Here is a 24712-nt window from a genome sequence, read left to right as displayed (position 1 = left end):
TTACATTTGGAAATTTTGAAACCATGAAGGTTCTGGCTTATTCTACTACTAATCACATGCATTGTGTACAAAGCACATGTACAACTTACTAGCTTTCTAAGTGGTAATGGCCTATTTGTTGCATATGTTCTACTTTCTTATATATCCTCATGCTATTTCTATGGTGTAGGAAGAACAAACATTATTAGTGTAATTTTACTGTTGAGAGAATGGAGGTGAAGTCATGGGCCAATTACTTGGGTGGTCTTCCAGTGACTCAGTGGGATCAAAATAGGTTCTCAATCAGCACACCCTGCCTTTTAATAATTTCTTAGTCATTAAAATAAATTATAGCACACAAACTGACCCTGTGAAAAAACAAAAGGTAGGCAACTGATAACCATTTCATGCTTCATTTCTGGTTTCAGATAGCTCAGGCTTTTAAATTTCTGCCAAATTAACTGGTTATTGGAAATTATAATTGTAACACATCATATAATTTATCAGAATTGCCACTATTTCACAACATTGATTCATTTGTTTCCCCACCTAACAAAGAAGGTGGATTAAGCCCTTCCCTCCTGGGTTGGGAGAGGTCCCAGGCTTTATTCCCGGAGTAGCTGACTCTTTGTCACTTCAGCAGACTCCTGCCCATCCCATTCCCTCAGATTTTCACTTCCTGGTCAGGTTTCCTCTTGAAGAGTCAGCCAGACCCTTACAAGGGCAGGGCATCCTGTTTCACCTCTGATATTAATCACTTCCTTTGTGCTTCTCTTAAGTCTGGTGTCCATTGTAATTTGTAGGGGAAATCTGCACTTGTCTGCCAGAAGTAGGTGCTTGTGGAAGCAGCTTAATGTACAAGGGTAAACAGGTTTCTGTCTGGCTGGACTCGTCAGAGCCTTTAATATGCTAACGTAAGAAATGAATATCATAGACAGAATTTCTAAGATGTGTTTGACCACAGAACCCTTTTTATATAGAGTCTCTCAAGAAATTAGAGATCTAGACTTGAATCTTATTTTAATTATTAGAGTCCTTACTTTTTTATCTTTTATATCTATAAAAGATAAATTTGCCTATTTCATAAGAATATAGAAATTAGATACTGCACGTGAAGGGCATAGAGAAGGCCTTGATAAAGACTGATTTTCCTGTTCATAGAAGTGATAATGGTATACTATAATGGTTCTAATGATTTTTTTCTAGCTCAGTGATTTTTAAAGCATCACTTAGAAGATGGCTTTAGTGGCTACAAAGTTGGTTTACCATATTCCCAAATGCCCATAGGAAAAAAACAGAAACTTCATAACTTGACTATATACAGAAACTATCCATATTTTTAAAAGGCAACAAATGACCTTGTGTTTTAGGAAGGTCCCACTTAGAAAAGTAGTTGTTGCTAAATGCTTGGTATTTTCACTTGCTTAGTCATGAAGGCAGTGGCTGAGTCAGATTAATTCTCTGTTAGTGGTAAGGTCTCCTTATTTTATGATAAGTACCAGTCAATACCTATAGGATAAACCACTTGACAACTAACTTCAGACATGTTTTCAACAGAGAAAAATAAAACCTTGAAATGTCATATATATATATATATTTTTAACAAGTTGACTGCCCTCCGACTGGGCAGCTCTTTTTTTTTTTAATTTTTTTTTTAATGTTTATTTATGTTTGGGACAGAGAGAGACAGAGCATGAACGGGGAGGGGCAGAGAGAGAGGGAGACACAGAATTGGAAGCAGGCTCCAGGCTCTGAGCCATCAGCCCAGAGCCCGACGCGGGGCTGGAACTCACGGACCACGAGATCGTGACCTGAACTGAAGTCAGACACTTAACCGACTGAGCCACCAGGCGCCCCAAAATGTCATATTTTTAACTTGAATTTTTTCCATCTAAATTCTATTATTTGGAAAGGAAGTAATGGCAAGTAAGGTTAAGATTAGACATAAAATGGACCTAATAGAAAACTTCACATCCCATAGAAGGTGCACCTACTTACCATTAACTTGAACTGAGGAGGCATTTATTGACAAGGCTCTTGTGGTCCTTATCTTCTGATTTAAGATGCTATGGATTTTCTCCTTTATCATGGCTCTTTGCTCAGGAGAGGGGAACTGGAATATCATAATGATATCTACTTTCACACCATCTTCCTCTGGCCTACAACATACAAGAGAAGGGTATTTATTCCAAGAATACATTGGATATCATACTCTTTCCTATACTTAATGCTCCTAAATTATATCTTAATTGCTGCAAATGTCAAGGACTAATCCTCTCACATTGACATTCATCTGTATGTCACTCTCTGACCCAAGGTCATTTCATATGTTGTCTCTTCGAGTTTCCATTATGTTTTTGGTAAATTTCCCCCATTAATTTGAAGGCTTATTATAGCAGTTGGGTAAGACTCAGATATCAAAAAATATTTTCTCAGAATCATAAAGTCTGAGAATTGGAAGAAACTTTGGTGGTCTCTTTGGCCAATCGCTCATGTATCTGATACCTAAACCACCTCTACAGCATTTGTGATAAGTGGCCCTCTAATCCCAGTACAGTAATTAAACTGATGGGAAATTTACTTCCCTCAAGAGGCTATTTCTCTTTGGTCAGCTCTGATTTTAAGAGAATTGTTCATTTTGAGTTGAAATATGTCTTCCTATATCTTCCATTACATTAAGCTTAGGTCTAGTTGGGACATATATAGAACCTTAATTTTCTCTTCCACATAAAGTATTTGAAGACAATAGCATTCTTGGTTTTGAGTCTACCCTAGATTACACATATCCAGTTATTTGAACTTTCTTCATATGAACCAGTTCAAGTCCCTTTACCTATAGTATTCAGTTTTTCCTCTTAAATTAGGAAAGCCAAACAATTAAAGGTCTTTAAAAAATTGAAATCTATGTATTGATCTGTTATATCTCTTATTTTTACACCTAAAAAGACCCAAGCTCTGAAAAGCACTATAGGCCTTATTGTCCCAAATCTTTTGACTAAAAAAAGAGGAAATCATATTGATTTTGAGGCTTTTTATATATTGTGGTCCATTTAGGTTCTAGAATGTGAAGATATAATAACCAGAATTTTATGTCCAATTGTCAAATGTATTCCCTCTTGAATCAAAGGGAAGACCTTGTTTACAAGGTGGAGTTTCTCTGGACACACACAAAAACTTACATAATGATAATGACTATAAATTCAAAGGAGTTTGTTCACAAGACTGTAATAATATTGCTAGAATGGTATGGCAAATCAGAATTTGAAAATAGAGGATGTGAACTCTAGAAAATTTCAACAAATATGTGCTTTTTATCTCCTAAATATTATACAATTTATACAATTAATATTATAAAATTCTTCTGGAGTTCACTGGCTATTTAGTAAAGGTATAAGGAACGTGGAATAAGTCTTCCAATAAGGCATTAGTCTATTGGTGATAAAAGTGATTATTTCTTAATATAAATCTCTTTGAATATATACATTTTTAAGAAGATGAGTCATACAGGTCCATAGATTTGTATTTATTATGTGTGTGTTCTGCTACATGATTTCCAAATAACACAATTGAAACCTCTGAGCTATTTCAGCAATTGATATGAACTTCCCCCTTCTACCATAACAAACAGAAAACTTATTAAAACAGGAACATCTTTTTGTTTGGGCATGCCTCCTGTTACTGGGACTTTGTTACAAGTAAAACTTATGATCCCATTATGTAGCCAACTTGGCCTTCTTATTTTTGAAATGACATGTCTGAAAGAAAGAACTTGGTGTATGCAGTGACATGCTGCTGGGTTTTCCCAAGGCCACAGGTTCTGTTAGTCCCAGACCTTATAATCAGCTGATGGGGTTTAAATCCTTGTTCTGTCACTTGGGGAACTTTGAATGTATCATTTAACCTCCCTGCATCTTAGTTTTTACATTTTAAAAATGGTGGCCAGCAGTATATCTCCAAACCACTGTAGAGATGCTATTCATGAGAAATCCTAGGCAAGAGCCAAGCTCACAGAGGCAACAATATGTGAAGAATTCCCATCTCCTTTGCCCTATGTCCCTCCAGGCTGTGACTCCACCTTTGCCCAAATATACATACGTCAGTCTCACTACTTGGTTCTTGATATAATGCTTGTTCAAGGCCGAATCTATAAATATCTCATCCACCTGTTATTACAAGACAGAAACTCTGTGTTAATATTTTTTAGTAAGGATATCCCCCTGACTAAATGCTAAAACAATAAAAAGAAGTTTTAACATGAGTAATATTATTTAAACCAGTGGTTCTTAACTCTCACAGTGCAGCAGAATCATTGGCATTTTTTTCCTTAAAATTATAGATGCTGGAGCCCTTATCTCAGAGTCTTGGTTATAACTGATCTGGAGGGAATCTAGGCATTCATATTTTTAAAAATCTCCCCAGGTGATTCTAATGTGCTGACATAGATATCCAGAATAGAAGATATCTTCCTAAAATTATATAGAAGGTAAAGTAAAAGATATAGAGCCAAGGTGGGACATCCAGGGAAACCTTGAGAGATGGTGGAGAGAACCTTGGTTGAGTACTGGATTTGAAGCCTATCCTGCCGCTCATGAACTGGGCAACCTTGTAAGTGACCGAACCCAACCTGAGCCTCAGTTTCCAAACTGAGATATTGATATACTGCTCATAGGGTTATAAAGATTAAACACACACAAAAATGCTAAGTATATTTTGGCAATGAAGTTCTGGTGGTTCCCTAGACCCCATCCTGGTGTTTCAGGTCTCAGATTTCTTTGTAGGTCTTTGGTGAAAAGTTATAAAGAGGCATTAGGGATATGGGAGAGCCAACGATTTTTTAATTGTTTTTGATTGTGGGCCCTAGGGTAAATCAGAGAGGAATAAAGAGTAAGATGGTGTTGAAGATTTAGATTAGAGTTTTATCACTCATTTCATATCACGAAGGAAGAAGAAGATAAGCCTTATTGCACAGAATTTTAATTGCCTGATCTGACATCATGTGGCTGTGGCTTAGCACACCTGGATACTGGATTGCAATATCTCCTGATGACCACTTGGTGGCGACAGTGTCATCTAAATTTGAGCACTCTATTTCACATTTGATGAATGTGATGAGCCAAATGTGTAAAAGCAATGTCCCAAATCCCTAAGGCGCAAGAAGACCAACTCTCATTTTGAAAAACACAAATATAAATGGAAAAATAAATGGAAATAAATGGAATAAATGGAAAAAATAAATGGAATAAATGGAAAGCTGTTTCAGAGATCAAGGAACAAGTCATGACTTCCTTAGCACTGTCAGGCATTCCCAAGTGCTTAACTGGGAAACAAAATACTCCTAATCGCATTTAACCCTTACAATAACGGTATGGAATAAAAATTATTTTGATTCTTAGTTTATTTGAAGAGGAAGCTGACACTTGAAGACATTATATAAATTTCCCTGGCATCAGGTGGATAATAAACTGGGACTTAAGTTTAGATCTTCTGCTTGTGATTTCATCTCTTCTTATCAATCACACAGCCTCCTTGATAAATATGATGTACATGTTGCTTCAGGTTCTTTCACAGAACCCATAACAATAAGTTATAAAATAAACAGTTGGTTGATTGAAAGTATAACATTTATCAAGCTATAATTGGTAATATTTATAAACCTGAAGATCAAAGGTAGTATTTAGAAAATAAAAAAAAAATGCCAGTATCCAAAATATACATTTATTTGTATTTACATAAGAAAAGCTTAAATGGACTGAGGAAATGTGCAGTTCATATGCTAGAAATGGAACTGTTTAAATTTAATTTCTTTTTTTGTTACACAACACATAGCTAGTCTTTTACTCAGTATCTGGGGGGAGATCCAAAAGCAAAAAAAAGGTAAAAACAAAACAAAACAACAACAACAAAAACAGGGAGAGGAGTGTCAAGTAGTAAAAGGAAGAAAAGGAAATAGCAGTTGCATATTTATAGAAGTTTGATTTGTAATCATGCTCTGAAATTCCACCCACAATTGTTCTGCTGGCTGTTCATAACTTGTTGGTGAAGATACTGGATTAAGTTTTTGGCTTTAGATGACATCATTCATCTGGCCACATGCCTGCTGAGAAGAATATCTGCACCCAGCATCAATTCCATCTTTGGCTTAAGTGACTTTAGTAATCATAGAAATAAAGAAGTTTTCTTCTTTCTAATACAAATTCAAAACCCTGCCCCTATAAAGCCTCTTTGATTAGCCTGGGGTGAGCCCCAGGATCTTCAGGTGATCCTGGTAGCCTGAGGAAAACACTCTGAGAAATACTAGGGCATAGGGACTGGCTAAATGGGTTTCTACCAAAAAGGGATTTTCAGCAAGGGAAAATCAGGGAAAACATGAACATAAACTTTATTGCTGAGTGGATTTTACGTATGAACTAGCTTTCTTAGACCCTAAAATAATGATTAATCTTTCCTAGAAGATAAGGCTTGCCTTATAAGAAACATTCTGCCAATAATTTGGCATTCTAAATTTGTAGAAGTTTCAAAGGACGCTTTTTTTTTTAACTGCGTGCCAGTTTGTTATAAATTTATTATTCACAGAAGCTAATAGAGATAGTGATTAATAAATTTATCCCAACTCCTTTCTGGGGGCATTGGCAGAGTCTGATAGTTGGGATTAGTCTCTTAATTTAACAGAGAGCCTCCCCCTTTCAGGCTAGTACCTCGTTATGCTTGATGATTTTGTAATACTGGAAGTTGCCCTGAGATTAAGTTCTAAAAGGGCAATTGAAGGTTAGTTGGGTGTTTAATAAAAGAGTGAGGGAGAGGCTGTTAACTCCAACACACAGCCTCGCCCAACCATTCAGCTCTCATTCCGGAAAGAACCCTGTTTACACATGTCGCCAGCCTTTCACTGTCAGATGCTCCCCAACTGGGCTCCTCTCAGCAGTCTTGGTAGTTATGTAGGAGGTGTTTCAGGGTTGACACTATAAACTTAAGATAGATATGCCACTGAAGATTGGCCAACGGAATATAAAAGCAGTTTCTTCCACTGTCACAGCAGATGAGCCCTGAAAATTAAAGGACTCACCAATGTGCCATGAAGAAAACTTCAGATCCTGTTGCTTTTTCCTAATTACAATAACATTAGCACACAAAGAACAGTATAAGAGATGCTTTAGAAAAAAACACTTGTTTTGCCTTAAATAAGTCCTAATTGAGATTGCCTTCCTACAAGAGCTGAACTCTAAGTACAAAGAGTAAAGCAGAATTCATTTGGGCCTCTGGTTACAGAGTCAGATATTCAAGGACTTCCCCTTCTGCCCATTTTCCATCCTGTCCAGTCTTCAACCATGTGTACCTGTCAGCCCTGGCCCTTGTTTCCTTTATACTTGCCCTTCTCAGGCTATTCCTTGAATCTATAGCACCCTCCCCCATTCTGCTGGCTCTGCTTTTCTGAATCATATCTCTCCTTCAATGTCTATTTCAGATAATACCTTCTTTGTGGTTATTCCTTGAAGCTTCTTTGTGGTTATTCCTTAATCTTTCCTCTTTCTGTTGTGATTTTTCTAATCCATCTTATACTTACTACTATTCCGTTAATATAGTTATTTATGCAAATATATTATCTCCTTTATTCAACTGCAAACCCTTTATGTTAAGTGTGGTGATTGATCTTTTCTTGTTCCATACTATGTAGAAATGTAGCATGTTTTTGTTGAATGAATGCATGAAAAAAAGTGAGAATTTATCAGAAAGCCTTGCCATTACCAGGAAACTTGCAAGAGTTTTTAATGAGCTTTTCATCAGATTTAGATCAATGCTTCTGGAGAAAAAAGCAAATTGACTATGAATTACTGATGGGAAGTCTTTTGCCTTATGGACATTTTCAGGTAATTTCATTGCTTGTGGAAAACCCCTCCCAGGTGAGACTACAATAGATATTATAGTAGGAATAGTCATCACTGTTGTGGATCACCTATGCAGCAAGCACAAAGTCCACTGTATTTATGAGCTCCTTTGCTTTTTTCCTCAACCCTCTGAGGTGAATACTATTATTATCTGCATTACAGAGATGAGGAAGTGACTTGCCCAAGGTGAAAAAGTAATGAGCCAATTGACCTTGGGATGAGCACACAAGTGTGTTTTTAGTAAAAGCCTCTATTGGGGCATTTGGGCAGCTCAGTCGATTAAGCATCTAACTTTGGCTGAGGTCATGATCTTGTGGTTCGTGGGTTGAAGCCCCTTTTTGGGGTGTGTGCTAACAATGTGGAGCCTGCTTGGGATTCTCTCTCTCCCTTTCTCTCTCGCTGCTGTCCCGCCACTTGCACACGCTCTCTTTCTCTCTCTCAAACTAAATAAGTAAACTTAAAATAAATAAATAAATAAATAAATAAATAAATAAATAAATAAAACAAACAAACTCCTACTCACTGATGTGTAGCAGGCAGCATGTAAGAGATCAAGAAACTGTTACATCCCCCTCCAAAGGCAGTCTGTTTTCTTTGTCCTTTAAAATTAGGACTATAATCTTTATAGTTCTTATTGCAATTTTTAAAAGTTCTATCTATTTAAAACTCTAGATCTTTGGTACAACCCAAGAATCAAAAAGTCAGCTATGAATAATCTTTCTAAACCTATGTATGGCATGGCCAACCTGAGCAGTAATGGTATCTACAGGATTTTGAAGCTTTGGTGGCTTTTTGGGTATCACGTCACTTTGTGTTCACAAAAATCCTTTAAAAAAAAACCAAAACCTCCCACAGCTGTGAACCCAGTGCTGTGTCTATTAGAGATGGCAATTGGATCCTGTGTAATAAGGGTGTGTGACTGGAGTACTATGGAAGTATGATTACTCTAAACCATGAGGTAATAGTATCAGCAAATGGATTGTGACATTATAGGATATTATCAAAGTTATTTATTTGACTATACTGGTCCTTCCTCAGTGTTTCCTTGTAGAATGTCAGAAAGAAACAGATGGACATCTCTGACTGTTTAATCACACATAGTAAGTAGCAATATATTGGATAACCTTATCCCAAATTGGTTTGTATTCCTGAAATTGAGAGGCAAAGTAAATTCAAGAAATTAAAATGTTTGCAGTGAAGGGTGATAAAGGATAAATTATTAACTTTCAGTATACCACAAAAGCTTAGATCTCTGAATTACCATTTTAGAAGAGGAAAATATGTAATTTGTGTGTATTTAAAGTTGCACTAAAGATAGTTAAACCAGATGCCTGAGGCAAGGAAAGGTCATTTCTTTAGAAGGTTCCTGTCCTCTCCAGGTGTGTTGTCTTTGAAATCTCTAAATTTGATTAATCTGTGAGAAAGAGAGGGTATGAATCATTACTCTTAGACTCTTGTACAGTTCCTGAATGATGAGCCATCATCTAAATAGATTATCCAGTAGAGTGAAGACTGTGCTATATTCATAACTTTATCAGGAAGTTTTGAGAAGGTTCATATTGCTTCCTTTCTCAAAAAAACTTCTCTCAGAAAACAACCATCCACATTTTCCCTCCAGTCATAGATTATTTATGCTAAATAAATATATGCTGATATTTCCATCCACCTCCTTCCCATATTATAGTTGTTTTTCTGTTGTCTTCCTCCTCAAAAACTGGTACAAACAAGAAACCATAAGCCAAAACTAGTAACAAGAGACAAAGAATGTCATTATATAATGGTAAAGGAGTCAATTCATCAAGAAGATAGAACCATTATAAATATTGTACCTAACATCAGAGTACTTAAATAAATTAAGCAAAAACTGACAGATCTGAAGAGAGAAATAGACAATAATACAATAATAATAGAGGACTTTAATATCCCATTTTTAGCAGTGGATAGATCATCCAGACAGAAAATCAACAAGTAACCCTTGGACCTAACCATTTTTTACATCAAATGGACTTAACAGACATATAAACAACAATCCACCCAACAAGAGAATACACATTCTTCTCAAGCACACACAGAACATTCTTTAGGGTAGATCATCATAGGATACAAAACAAGTCTTAGCAAATATTGAAGAAGATTGAAATCATACTATCTTCTGTGACCACAATGGTATGAAACTAGAAGTTAAGAACTGAGGAAAGCTAGAAAATTCACAAATATGTGGAAATTAAGCAATGCACTTCTCAACAACCAATGAGTTAGAGGAGAAATCAAAAGAAAAATAAAAAAAATATCTTGAAGCAAGTGAAAGTGCAAACACATACCAAAACTATGGGATGCTGCAAAAGAGCTCTAAGATAGAAGTCCACAGTGATGAATGCCTACATTAAGAAAAAAAGATGTTAAATAAACAATCTAACTGCACACCTCAAGCAACTAGAAAAAGAAGGAAAAACTATTGTTCACCTGAAACTAATATACCACTATGTTAACTCAACTGGAATTAAAACTTAAAGAAAGAAGTAGAAGAAAAAACTAGCATTAGCAGAAGGAAGGAAATAACAAAGATCAGAGTGGAAATAAATGAGATAGAGACTAAAAGACAACAGAAAAGATTAAAAAAAAACCTAAGAGTTGTTTTTTTGAAAAGTTAAAGAAAATTGACAAAACCTTTGACAAACTAAGGAAAAAAAAAGAGAAGACTCAAATAAAATCAGAAAATGAAAGAATATTACAACTGATGCTACAAAAATACAGAAGATCATAAGGGATGACTGTGAAAATTTATATACTAACAAATTGGATAACCTGGAATAAATGGATAAATTCTTGGAAATATACAACCTACCAAGACTAAATCATGTAGAAATTAAAAATGTGAATACATCAATAAGGAGTAAGGAGGTTGAATCAGTAATCAAAGAAAAACCCAGGACCATATGGTTTCACTAATGAATTCTACCAAACATTTAAAAAAGAATTAACACGAATTCTTCCCAAAATCTTCCAAAAAATTGAAGAGGAATGACCACTCCCACATTCATTTTACAAGGTAAACATTATCCTCATACCAAAGCCAGATAAAGACACTATAAGAAAACTACAGGCTACCTCTGGAAAACAGTATGGAGGTTCCTCAAAAAACTAAAAATAGAACTACCCTACTACCTAGCAATTGCACTACTAGGCATTTATCCACGGGATATAGGTGTGCTGTTTTGAAGGGACACATGCACCCCAGTGTTTATAGCAGCACTATCAACAATAGCCAAAGTATGGAAAGAGCCCAAATGTCCATTGATGGATGAATGGATAAAGAAGATGTGGTATATATACACACACACACACACACACACACACACACACACACACACACACAATGGAGTATTACTCCATTGGAGTATTACTCAGCAATCAAAAAGAATGAAATCTTACCGTTTGTAACTACATGGATGGAACTGGAGGGTATTATGCTAAGTGAAGTTAGTCAGAGAAAGACACAAATCATATGACTTCACTCCTATGAGGACTTTAAGAGACAAAACAGATGAACATAAGGGAAGGGAAACAAAAATAATATAAAAACAGGGAGGGGGAGAAAACAGAAGAGACTCATAAATATGGAGAAAAAACTGAGGGTTACTGGAGGGGTTGTGGGAGAGGGGATAGGCTAAATGGGTAAGGGGCACTAAGGAATCTACTCCTGAAATCAGTGTTGCACTATATGCTAACTAATTTGGATATAAATTTTAAAAAATAAATTAAATTAAAAAAATTTAAAAAAACAACTATAGGCTAAAATCTCTGATGAACATAGATGCAAAAATTCTCAACAAAATTAGTGAATCAAATTCAGCAACATATTAAAAGGATCACACACTATGATCAAGCAGTATATATTCCTGATGTGTAAGGATGCTTCAACATACACAAATCAATAAATGTAATGCACACATTAATAGAATGAAAGATAAAGATCACATGATTATCTCAATAGATGCAGAAAGATCATTTGACAAATGAAAAACCCTTTCATGATTAAAAACGTTCAGCAAGTTGTAAATAGAAAGAACATACCTCAGTATAATAAAGGCCATCTATGGCAAGTCCACAGATTATACAATATACCTCAGGGAAATGTTGAAATCTTCCTAAGATCAGGAACAAGATATCTAGGATGCCCACTCTCACCACTCCTATTCAACATGGTAGTGAAGTTCTAGCCAAAGCAATCAAGCAGGAAAAAGAAATAAAAGGTATCTAAATCAAAAAGGAATAAATTGTCTTTATTTACAGATATATGATTTTATATAGAGAAAATCCTAAAGATTGCCACAAAAAAGCAGATAAGTAATCAATGAATTCAGTAAAGTTGCAAGATACAAAATCATACAGAAAATGGCTTCATTTCTACATATTAACAATGAAATATCTGAAAAAGAAAGTAAATAATCCCATTCACAGTAGCATCAAAAATTATAAAATACTTAGGAATAACTTTAACCAAGGAAGTGAAAACTGTAACACTTTGATGCAGGAAATCAAAGAAGACAAAAATAAATGAAAGATATTCCATGTTCATGGATTGGAAAAATTAATGTTGTTAAAATGCATATACTACCCAAAGCATCTATAGAACAATGCAATCTCTATTAAAATTCTAGTAGCATTTCTCACAGAAATAGAAAAAAATCCTAAAATTTGTATGGGGCCACAAAAGACCCTGAGTAGCCAAATAGTCTTGAGAAAGAAGAACAAAGCCACTTCTTGATTTCACTTCCTGATTTCAAAGTCTAATACAAAGTTATAATAATCAAAACAGCATGGTATTGACATAAAAAGGCACATGGAACAATGGAAAGGAATCAAGAGCCCAGAAATAAATGCTCACATATATGACCAGCTAATATTTAATAAGGCAGCCAAGAATACTCAATGGAGAAAGGATAATCTCTTCAATACATAGTGTTGGAAAACTGGATAACCACATGCAGAAGAATGAAATAGGGCCCCTTTACTCCTCTCAAAAATAATTCAAAATTAAAGACTAAACTGAAAATAATTAAATTAAAAATTCATTCAAAATTAAAGATTAAAGATTTAAACAAGAGGCCTGAAACCATAAAACTTCTAGAAGAAAATAGAGCAAAATGTTTCTTGACATTGGTTGGGGCAACAATTATTTGAATATGATTCCAAAAGCATAAGCAACAAAAGCAAAAATTGGTAAGTGGAACTCCATCAAACTATAAAGCTTCTGCACATCAAAGGAAGTCATCAACAAAATGAAAAGACAACCTGTGGAATGGGAGAAAATATTTGCAAATCATACATCTGATAAAGGGTTAATATCCAAAGTATATAAAGAACGTATACAACTCAAAAAAAATCTGATTAAAAATGGGTATAAGATCTGTATAGACATTTCTCCACAGAAGACATAGCAAAATAGTCAACAGGTACATGAATAGGGGCTTAACATCACTAATAATCAGGGAATGCAAATTAAAACCCAATGAAATATCATCTCACACCTTTTGGAATGGCTATCATCAAAAAGACAAGAGATAACAAGTGTTGGAGAGGATGCAACTCTTTTGAAGAATGTGCACTCTTTTGAAGAATGTAAATTGGTACAACCACTATCATAAATAGTATAGAGGTTTCTCAAAAAATTAAAAGTAGAACTATAATATGCCCCAGTAATCATACTTCTGGGTATATATCCAAAGGAAATGAAAGCAAGCATACAGAAGAGAGATTTGTACTCCCATGTTCATTGCATCATTATTCACAGTAGTTAAGATATGTAAACAACCTAAGTGCCTGTCAATTGATAAATGGATAAAGAAGATGTGATGTTGTGTGTGTGTGTGTGTGTGTGTGTGTATGTATATATGTATATATGTATGTATATATATATATATATATATATATATACACACAATCACACAATACAATAATATGTCATATATATATGTATATATACATATGGAATATTATTCAACCATGAGAAAGAAGGAAATCCTGCTATTTAGGACAACATGAATGGACCTTGAGGGCATCATGCTAAGTGAAATAAATCAGACAAAGACAAATACTGTATGATATCACTTATATGTGGAGTCTAAAAAGATGAATTCATAGAAACAGAATAGAATGGTGGTTACCAAGGCTGAGGGGGAGGGGTGGGAGAAGCAGGGAGATGTTGATCAAAGGGTACAAACTTCCAATTATAAGATGAATACGTTCTAGGGATGTAATGTACAGCACGGTGATTATAGATAATAATACTGAATGCTGCTTGAATGTTGCTAACAGTATAAGATCTGAAATGTTCTCACCACAAAAAAATAGTAATTATGTGACATGATGGAAGTGTTACAGTGATAATCATTTTGCAATACATCAAATCAACATGCTTTACACTGTAAACTGACACAATGTTATCTGTAAATTGTGTTTCAATAAAGCTGGACCAAAAACTGAACAGGAAAGTGAGGATACTATGGAGGAGGACACACTTTTATAACAAGTAAACCCAATGTGTTGCTTAAATTACCTAGCACAGCATATGGGATTTATAATCTTTATAAATTTAAATATTAAATGGGAGAAGAATTGACACAGAGTTGAGCTTCCTATATTAGCTGAGTTTCTTCCTGACAAGTTGAACAATTTAGTGGAAAGAGCACATATTCAAATTACCTATATGGCTTCAAATCTCCCCTCTGTCATTTACTGGCTATGGACCTTAACTTCAGAGGTTTAGTTCCTTTATCCTTAAAGTGTGGATAATAATGCCTCCTTTGCAGTGTTACATTGCAGATTAGACATGAAATATACAACAATTATCTTTTTCTTCCAGGATTCAAATTAAGGTAGAGGTGTTATACATCTTCCTCTTTTAAACATGCCTTTGAAATCTTTAATTTCAAAATAAATGTAGGTCTGTGTTCTCAGGAAAGGACTTGGCCATACTTTCCATTCAATTTTTCTAACCTCTGAACATGAAGTTTCTTGATAATGTCTGCTTAGTTTTTTCTTAAATCTTCCAAATCCAATATCTTCTCTCCAGGCATAGGGCCACAATCCTACACCAAGCATGGAGCATCTTTTACTTCTTTTACCTTCTGCAAATCCAAACTTTGGGACTAATACTTTTGCTAGGTTTAAATTTATCTCGACTAATTTTTCTCAGTAGAAGCACTTCCTGCTTCAGTGTTGATCAGAGCCCAATTTCTCACTTTTGTTTTCTAATTCCTTTAGAGTGTTTCTAACTAGTTTATCTCTGCATCTCTTTCTGTTTCCAAGCTCTTTTTTTTCTACAGTTCTAGAGACATAGCATTAAGGATATTTGGAGGATCATTTTAAGCCCGTTTCTGGTGTCCCTGAGTGCTCCTTGGGCACAGGGGGAGTGTTTTTTTATGGGGAGACATCCCTAAGAAAATTCCCAACTGTTCCCATTTTTAATGAGACGGTGGTTACTGGCCTATGTTGACAGTGTAATTGAAATAGACTAATGTACCGGGGATAATTACTTGATTTCTGGAATTTTGTGCATAGTAGGTGGGAAATAAAGTCACACAGATTATTCTTATGGATGACAGAAGTTTATTAAGAATATGTAATCATTTACTAGCTACATTTGCTAGCTCTATGATCTTGAGTAAATTAACTTTTCTGTACCTTGATTTTCTCATCTGTAAAATTGTGATAGTAATTGTAGTTACCTCATAAAGTTGTTTTTGAGGATTAACTAAAATACATGTAGGGTGCTTTAGCATAGTGCTTGGCACTCAGTACATGCTAGCTATTGTTATGGAATTACAAGGTTATGACTTTCACATCTGTAATGACCCTGTAATTTAAAAGTATTTCTTGCTATTTCTGAAATATGTTTCTTCAAATGAAGTACTACATCAGACAGTGATCCTACCCGAACTTATAATAATGAAGAAAGTGACCTACCTATTTGGGAGTGTCATGAATTACAGGTGTCTGGTTACTGAAGTCTTTTTAGCAGTATCTGAGCATGAGCTCATTTTACTTTTGCATCTCCATTTGCATTCAAATCAGTAAATCCCAAATTATGAGGAAGAGCAGGACCTGCAACCTGTCTTTCTTGGCTGTCTAATTAGCACCCATATAGGGCAGAGAGAAGAATCTGGCTTCATTCATTGGGATTCAGCAACAATAAACAGGAGTGGCAGGATGAGGCATGAACCATTCACGTACTTCTTCTGAAGGTAACTGGGTGGTGAGTGGAGGAAAAAGGACACTTGTTTCATTTAAACAAGGCTAAATAATACAAAGCCTTTCCTGACCATGGGAAACCTAGCTGAATTTCCTTTTCTTTGAAGTTCTTCTGCCCTTATGGTCCTCAGCATACAATTTAGTCCTTAATTATGTCATGGTGTTCAGTTTCATGCTCATTACTCTCATATCTCCAAAGAGATATGAAGCAATTTGAGGAGATAGATCATGTTTCCTTTTCTGCAAGATTCAGGTGTGAAGAAATGTAAAGAGCTGAACAACCATGCCATTGGGAGGAAAGATTGTTTAGTTAAATTGGGAAAACTTATTTGGAGAATACAACCTGGGTTCCTACCTAACATCACACACAAAGGTAGACTTTAGATACATTGAAGGCTTAACATAAAAGGTAAAATTTTGAACTTAATAGAAGAAAATAAAGTAAAATATTTTTATGACTTGGAAGAGGGAATACCTTCTTTAAAAAAACTTGAAAAACACAAACATAAGACAAAATTGATGAATTATGGATTTCTATTTCATGAAGGACAACATGGTCCAAATTAATAGAAGATAGAATGGATGATTATAATTTCCTCAACCAGCAAACTGTTCATATCTAGAAAATATAAGGAACTTCTAGAAAATAACACTAATAAAACAAAATGACTCTAACCGAAAAACAGGTAAAGGATAGGTACAAGCAATTTATAAAAATGAAAACTCGAAAGGCTAACAAGCATATTTAATAATGCACAAACTCAGTAATTAGAAAAATGTAAATTAAATCACAAAAAGACATAACTTATTGCCTATTAGGCTGGCAGAAGTCAGCAAGCCAAATAATACCAAGTGTTGGCAAAGATGTGGGGACATAGGAATCCTTATGCACTGCAGATGGGCGTGTACACTGGGTCAGCCATTCTGAAGAGCAATCCACACTAATTAGTTAAATTAAGTGGGTACACACCCAGTGACCCAGTAATTCTGCTCACAGAAGAACTTGCACAGGTCTATAGGGGACAAGTAGGAGGCTATTTAGTGCAGCATTTCTTGGGATGATAGGTAGGAGGTAAAATATGGCAAAACACACTATAAACCATTTTGTAGTAGCCAATAGCAGTGAATTATGTGTACATTTAGCAACATGGACAGAGCTTTAAAAAAAGTTCTGAGTAAAAAGGCATGAAACAAAAAGTGATGCCATGGACTGAATATTTGTTTCCTGCCCCCAAATTCATGTTGAAATGCTAACTCTCAATGTAATGGTGTTAGGAGGTGGGGCCTTTGAGAGGTGATTAGGTCATGAGTGGGGTTGGTGGTGCCCTTATAATGAGACCCAGAGAGCTTTTTAGGTCTGTTCTCCACTATGTGGGTATACACTGAGAAGTCTGCAGTCTGCAACCTGAGAGAGGGTCCTTATCAGAATCTGACCTGGCTGTTCCCTGATCTCAGACCTCCAGCCTCCAGAACTTTGAGAAATCAATATCTGATATTACAAGCCACTCAGTATCTGGTAGTTTGATGTAGTAGCCCAAAATGACTAAGATGAATGATTTATAACACAAAGAATAAATTAAAAGCATGTGCACACAAAACAACAAAATACATTTTTACAGGAATGAATACAAACAAAAGAATACATGTGGCACAAAGAAGGGTTGCCTGCTGAGGGAGGTGAATGGGAGTACGTTTTGTGAAAAAATGAGAGTAATAAATAATGACAGCCAGCGAAGGGCCTTGCATGTGCTCATGATTGTAATCTGTCATTACCTATCTCAGTCTTTGCATGTGAAGCTCCTTCACTCTGAGAAATACATGATTTATTGATATTTAAAAGTCCACTTTCAAACACAGTATTACTATCATAAATGCATTCTGCATTTGTTCACTTCCATTTATGGATTTTTATTATTTATTTATTTATTTTTTTTTTTTAGAGAGAGAGAGAGAGAGAGCAAGGAAGAGAGAGGGGCAGAGGGAGAAAGAGAGAAAATCTTAAGTAGGCTCCAGGCTCAGTGCAAAGCCCAACATGCAGCTTGATACCATGACCTTGGGACCATGACTTGAGCTGAAATCAACAGTTAGACCCTTAACCAACTGAGCCACCTAGATGCCCCAATTCTCTTACCTTTAGATAAGGTGGTTGAGTCACAAAGGGTGGTTTATCAGAATCACTGTTTATCAGGATGGAGATTTCCTTGTTCCCCCGTCCCTGCCAACCCATCCCATTAGACACTGATTCAGTGGGTCTGGAATGGGGCCTAGGAATTTTCAAGGTGATTTAATGCAAGTGGTCTGAAAATAGTCTTTTGAGAAATATTCAGGGAAATGATCCACAAATCTCTTCCTTCAACATTGTTTTAAAACAGAAAGAATACATTTGACTTACCAAATTCTCACTCATCTCCTTTAAGTCCTTAAGGTTGTATGTGTTGTTTTGTCTAGAATTTCTATTGACTTGTAGATCTGAAATTTTAAATGTTCCATGATAATACTCCGTTTTCTGTCCTGTGATAAAAAGGAAAAGTAGGAAAGTACATGATTAGATTTCAGGATCTAAGGCACAGATATAATGGCGTTAGTATAGAGTCTTGAATTATTATTGAGACTTTTTTCTAATTTACTTTCTTAATAAATATAATGAAGATAATAATTAACTTTTATGTTAATAATAACTGGAATTTATTGAGTGTCTACTATATTGCCAAACACTGTTCTGGGCACTTTACATGTATTAATTCATTTGGTTCTCACTCTAGCTCCCTGAGATTGGTGTCACCTCCATTTCACAGGTGAAGAAAGTGTGGCACAGAGGTGTTAAGTAACTTGCTCTATGCGATATAACTAGTGAGTTGGCCTGAGTTTAAACCTAGAGAGACTAGCTCTAAAGCTGAAACATTTAATTCCTATATTAGGTCTTGCTGAGGTAAAATGTATACCACCTTATACTCTGCTAGAAGTAGATGTATATGAACATCCTTGTGAATTTTGATTTATAATGGGAGAGCCAGGCAAAGTAAGAAAGACAGGAAAAGAAAGGGAACAAACTGTCAGAGGTGGGAGATAAGAACAGTGTGTAAGTGGGGTGAATCAGTCAGATCTCTGCTTGGCTGCTGGGAAAGATAAAACAGAGCAGTGGGGCTCCTAAGAAATCTAATATTCTTAGGAGTCTGGCCTTCTGGGGGTGGGGGGGCAAGAAATTTACGAAGGGTTAATTTTTTTTTACATTTATTTATTTTTGAGAGACAGAGACTGAGCGTGAGCAGGGGAGGGGCAGTGGGAGAAGGAGACAGAATCTGAAGCAGGCTCCAGGCTCTGAGCTGTTAGCACACAGCCCAAGGCAGGGCTCAAACCCATGAACCATGAGATCGCGACCTGAGCTGAAGTCGATGCTTAACTGACTAAGCCACCCAGGCGCCCCTACATAGAGTTGAAAATAGAAAAACGGAGCAGCCACAGAATAGCATCTCTCCTTAGGGAGTCTGGCCTAGGAAGGACACAGTGGGCACAATGGGTTTCCCAGCTATGGACCTAGGAAAGAGAGAGGGATCTCAGAATGGTACATCTTCTAGGTGGTACGTTTCTGGGCTCTGTAGTGCTTTTTTTTGGTCCCCCTGATACTCATCTGCACAATCCATATCATTATCAAACATTATACTCCTAGTTAAGGGGCTTGTAGGCAGTCAAATGAAATGACCTGAGAATCTTTTGCCATTAGCATAAACTACAGGTGGGGTTGTTACAAAAAGCCCAGGAGTGTGTTCTTAAAACCTTTAATGATTGTGATAGAGTCTTCACCAGCCCCCCCCCCCCCCCCCCCCCCCCCCCCCCCCCCCCCGCCACAAGTCTGAGGAAGATGACAATAGGTGAGGCCATTCAAGTAAGAAGCCTGAGGTAGTTGTTTTATCAAACACATCTGTGTGAGTGACCCTGTGGAGATTTGTCAACAAATGTTAATGCTTTGCAGTCTGTGCAGAGAAACATGTAATTTAAAAAGAATTCTGAAATGCATTATTTGTGTGATTATAAATATATCAGGCAATTAAAAAATACGTGAATATCATTTAGGAAAGGATAAAATTTTCTCTAAAAATAAGTAACAATATTTGTCATATTTATAGTTTACCAATTATTTCAAAATTCATTATTTTGTTGGACATGTGTTTTTCTTTGTCCCTTGAAATGTTGGTGGACATAATGATGAGTAAATGAGTCAGTTTTAATAACTAATATAATAACTAATTTATCATAGTTTTTCACTTGAATGGTTAGAGTTGTTTATTATGATTACCAGTAGATTTAAGTTGCTACTTTTTTTAGTTTTTAAATCTTTTTAGAGTGAGAGAAAGTGTGTGAGTGGGGGATAGGGGCAGAGAGAGAGGGAGAATCTTTTTTTAAAAATTTTTTAAGTATTTGTTTTTGAGAGAGAGAGAGAGAGAGACGGAGCATAAACAGGGGAGTGGCAGAGATAGGGAGACACAGAATCCAAAACAGGCTCCAGGCTGTGAGCTGTCAGCATAGAGCCTGATGCAGGACTCTAATCCATGAACTGTGAGATATGACTTGAGCTAAAGTCAGACACATAACCGACTGAGTCACCCAGCTGCCCCAAGAGGGGAGAATCTTAAGCAGGCTCCACGCTCAGCACAGAGTTCAACGTGGGGTTTGATCCCATGACCCTGGGAAATCAGGAGTCAGCTGCTCAACCTACTGAGCCACCCAGGCACCTCTTTCAGTTACCATTTTTGATCTTTTGTGTAGTCTTAAAAGAATATTAGCTTGTGAGCTCCAAGGAGATAGGAAACTGGTCTGCTTTATATAATGTTGTACCTTGAGTCATCCAGAAAAGTACTCATATACAATAGGCATTCAATAATTATTTTTATAAAATGACTGAAAAAAATTAAATTCTAAATGCTGGTAAAAGCACAAAAATACTTTTAGATAAAATTACATTTACATATATACAAATGAAAGTTTGCAGAAAAATGAAATCAAGCTGAGTGAAATTCACAATCTTTACCTACCAGAGACTAACAAGTCGGCCAGAATAGCAATGGTCACTGCCACCACTGTCAGTAATAACACAATGAGAAGGGCAATCATCCATGGTTTCAAACTTCTGCTCTGGGTGCCAAATCCTACTGTCCTGTAAAAAGGAAAACTCAGCAGGTTACTCTTACACTGTAACAGTTACAAGCTTTCTGGTTCTCCTTTGGACAACAGCAAGTTTCTTTGGTCTACCTTTTCCAGCAAGAATACATTTGTCTTGGATATGCATCAAGGTTATCTTGGGGTGAAGGGACGTATTAAGATCAGGATCTGGGAATGTACAATATTGCTCGTGGTTTCTATTTCTAGAGGCACTGGCTCTCTGTGCTGTCAGTCCACATCTCTTATCAACAATAGTGCTAATGACATTGTGTCAAGTATTTGTTTGCATGTATATTAATCTAAATTTAATTGTGAACTCCTCAATGAGCTAGACTGGTATTGTTCATCTTTTTATCATTAAGATTTAATAAGGTGCCTGGTAAAGAGTAGGAATTTTACAAATCCGTAAGAGGAAGATATTATGCCAGCTTTATATATGAAATAACAGAGGCTGAGAGAGAGGACACTTGATTAGAGTCAAATGGTTTAAAAAGGTCCTGGTCTTCTAACTCATTTTGTAGTCTCTTTCTCTACAACTTGCCATTATAATCAACTTTATTTACCTCTTTCATTAGAATTTAGCTTTGGGTGGGTGTGTGTTGCTAAACCAACCTCTTTGGGGACAGAAGGTATTTTTCCTTTACAAGATTTAGTCCAATGCTTTGCACTGAGTGTAATTTTATTTTTTATATTATTTATTTCATTAATTTTTTTAAGTTTATTTATTTATTTTGAGATATACAGAGAGTGTGAGTGAGAGAGAGAAAGAGCAAATCCCAAGCAGGCTCCACACTATCAGCATAGAGCCTGATGTGAAGCTCAATTTCACAAACAATGAGTCATGGCCTGAACTGAAATTAAAAGTCAGATGCTTAACTGACAGAGTCACCCAGGCGCCCCTGCACTGAGTGTAATTTTAATCAATATTGGTTGATTTACAAGAATTTTTTCTTTTGAATATAGACATATTTTATATGTAAATGAAAGCATAAAAGATACAAGTCATATGGACCTAAATAATTAAGAAGATAATAGCTTTGGCATAAGCAATACATTTACCCAATAAACCTAGTGGAGCTTGAGAGGCTTGAATTCTGTTGGGTATAGAAAATATTGACAGTGTATGCATTGGCTGATTAAAAAGAATCTAGACAGCTGGCTGTGGAGAGGCAGTGTGTCTTCCAATGGACAAGAATTAAGGTGCCAGAATATAACAACAAACAGAAGCTCTGTGGAGTGTAACATTATTTAGCCTCTTGAATGATTTAAAACCTAAATTCAGGGGTGTCTGAGTGGCTCAGTGGGTTAGGCGACCAACTTCAGCTCAGGTCATGATCTCGTGGTTTGAGAGTTCAAGCCCCGTGTCGGGCTCTGTGCTGACAGCTCAAAGCCTGGAGCCTCCATTGGATTCTGTGTCTCCCTCTCTCTCTGTCCCTCCCCTGTTCACGCTCTGTTTCTCTCTGTCTCTCAATAACAAATAAACATTAAAAAATTTTTTTAAAATAAAACCTAAATTCAGAAGTTAAGGATAACTTAGAAACTATTTGGTAGAATGTAACACATTTTCCAGGTGAGAAAACTGACGCCCAGAGATGATTAAACGACCTCTGATGTAACAGAACTAGTGGTCATCTCAGACTCACGCCTTCTAACTCCTAGGGCACCATTGTTTTTCCCGCAGTGCCACACTTCCACTCCATTGAGTGCATTCTCTTAAGTTGATTTATTTTTTATATATTCATCTATTCACTCCATTCATTCTTCATTTATTTGACCATTCATTTTCTCAGAGAATCTTAGTATGTTTCCAAGACATTCAAAATCAATAAGATAACCAAAGAAGGAAGGCTAGAACTTAAGGAGACTTAAGGGCTTTCAAATCTGTCTTCTCATCAGAGTTTCTCTGAATAGGGCAAATGGAGAAAGTAGATGACAGGAAGATCACATCACTGTTACAGACTGAATGGTAGGACTCTTAGCAGAGGAGTTGTTCAACAACCAATAGCCCACTGCTTCAAGTGCCGTGGCAGTCATATCTACAAATCCCATACCAGGAGCTGTGAACATCTGGGCAGGGGGAATGGCAACCAACAAATAGGTGTGTTAGGTTCTCCGTTTGTGAGAACCTCTGGGGAATAACAGGTGTACAATGCCACATTACAAAAGCTTCGGGAGCCATAGTCTAAATCTGCAGCTATTTAATCCTGTATGAATAAACTGTCAACTCAGTATCAACTTTTATGAATAATATGATAATATGAAGAGATGCATGAAAGCCAATATGCATCATTGACTTTCCATTCTGGAGAGGTCCTGCTAGTGATTTGCATAATATCACTTCAGATTTGGAGAAAAATAGGCTCAGTAAAGCCTTGGGAATCTAGCCTGATTGTAAGTAGAGATGCACTGCACCATTGTGCCCACGCATTTTTTTTTCCTGCTTTACTTGCATCAGAAAACAAACACTGATGTATTAATTTTTTATTGCTGTGCAACAAATTACCACAAAGTTAGCAGCTTAAAGCAATACCAACTTATTAGCTCACGGTTCTGTACATGTCATGGCTGAGTTTTCTGCTCAGGATCTCACAAGGTTGAAATCAAGGTGTTGATTGAGGCAGCTATCTCATCTGACATTTGTGATCATTTTCTAAGCTCACTTAAGTTCTAGGCATAGCTCAGTTCTTTGAAGTTGAACTGGGGTCCCTGTTCTCTTGCTGGCTGTCACAGGCGTCTCTCTCTCAGCTCATAGATTCCACCACATTCTTTGCATGTGGCCCATTCCATCTCTACAGCCAGCAATGGAGAATCACCCTCCCAACAAATCTCTTACATCCTGAATATCTCTCCAGGTAGAGCCTAGTCCTTTTCAAAGGTGTCACCTGATTAGAGTAGGTCCACCAAGGACAATTTCCCTATCTTAAAGCCAACTTATTTGAGACCTTAATTATATCTGCAAAATTCCCTCACAGCAGCACCTAAATTAGTGTTTGAGTGTCCAGGAGTGTGTACACTGAGGGATGAGAATCTTAGAGGTCATTTAAAAATTTTTTTTATCATAGCTGGAAATATAACTTTCATGAAAATGGACAGAAATCTCTATAGCCTTCAGAGAAAGCATGTGATATTTAAAATTTCTAATTTTTGTGGGGGTTGTAGAAAACTATTTCATTAAAAGGAAGTTTCTATGTTGAATATACAATTAGAAGAAGACTAAGGGATATTTTATTCAACTAAAAATTTGGGGGAATACAAAATAAACTCTTGGAACTTGAAATGAGAAGGCAGCTAAAAGTAATCCCTGTTTAAGACCTATTTGGCATTCTGCATTCCTTAAAGGAAAGGGCAAGTACAGATGATACTTAATTCAGAGTAACACAATTTATAATCTGTATGAAATCAAATTTATCATATTCATTTACTTTCATTAAGTTTGAGTA

The 24712-nt window shown here is 36.2% G+C and overlaps 1 protein-coding gene across 1 annotated transcript in view; it reads right to left on the bottom strand.

Annotated features, from left to right (window-relative positions):
• The window catches only part of TMPRSS11A (transmembrane serine protease 11A), a 52646-nt gene that overhangs the window by 17579 nt on the left and 10355 nt on the right, over positions 1 to 24712 (bottom strand). Inside the window, exons 2-5 of the mRNA XM_015074485.3 lie at positions 21146 to 21267; positions 18508 to 18626; positions 4075 to 4142; positions 1978 to 2138 (exon numbers count right to left, since the gene is read on the bottom strand). Of these exons, the coding sequence (XP_014929971.1) occupies positions 1978 to 2138; positions 4075 to 4142; positions 18508 to 18626; positions 21146 to 21267 (470 nt within the window). The remainder of the gene's footprint in view (positions 1 to 1977; positions 2139 to 4074; positions 4143 to 18507; positions 18627 to 21145; positions 21268 to 24712) is intronic.

The sequence above is a fragment of the Acinonyx jubatus genome, chromosome B1 (assembly GCF_027475565.1).
Source record: "Acinonyx jubatus isolate Ajub_Pintada_27869175 chromosome B1, VMU_Ajub_asm_v1.0, whole genome shotgun sequence".
In the NCBI taxonomy this organism is placed as follows: domain Eukaryota; kingdom Metazoa; phylum Chordata; class Mammalia; order Carnivora; family Felidae; genus Acinonyx; species Acinonyx jubatus.
This window is presented reverse-complemented; position numbering and strand designations above follow the sequence as displayed.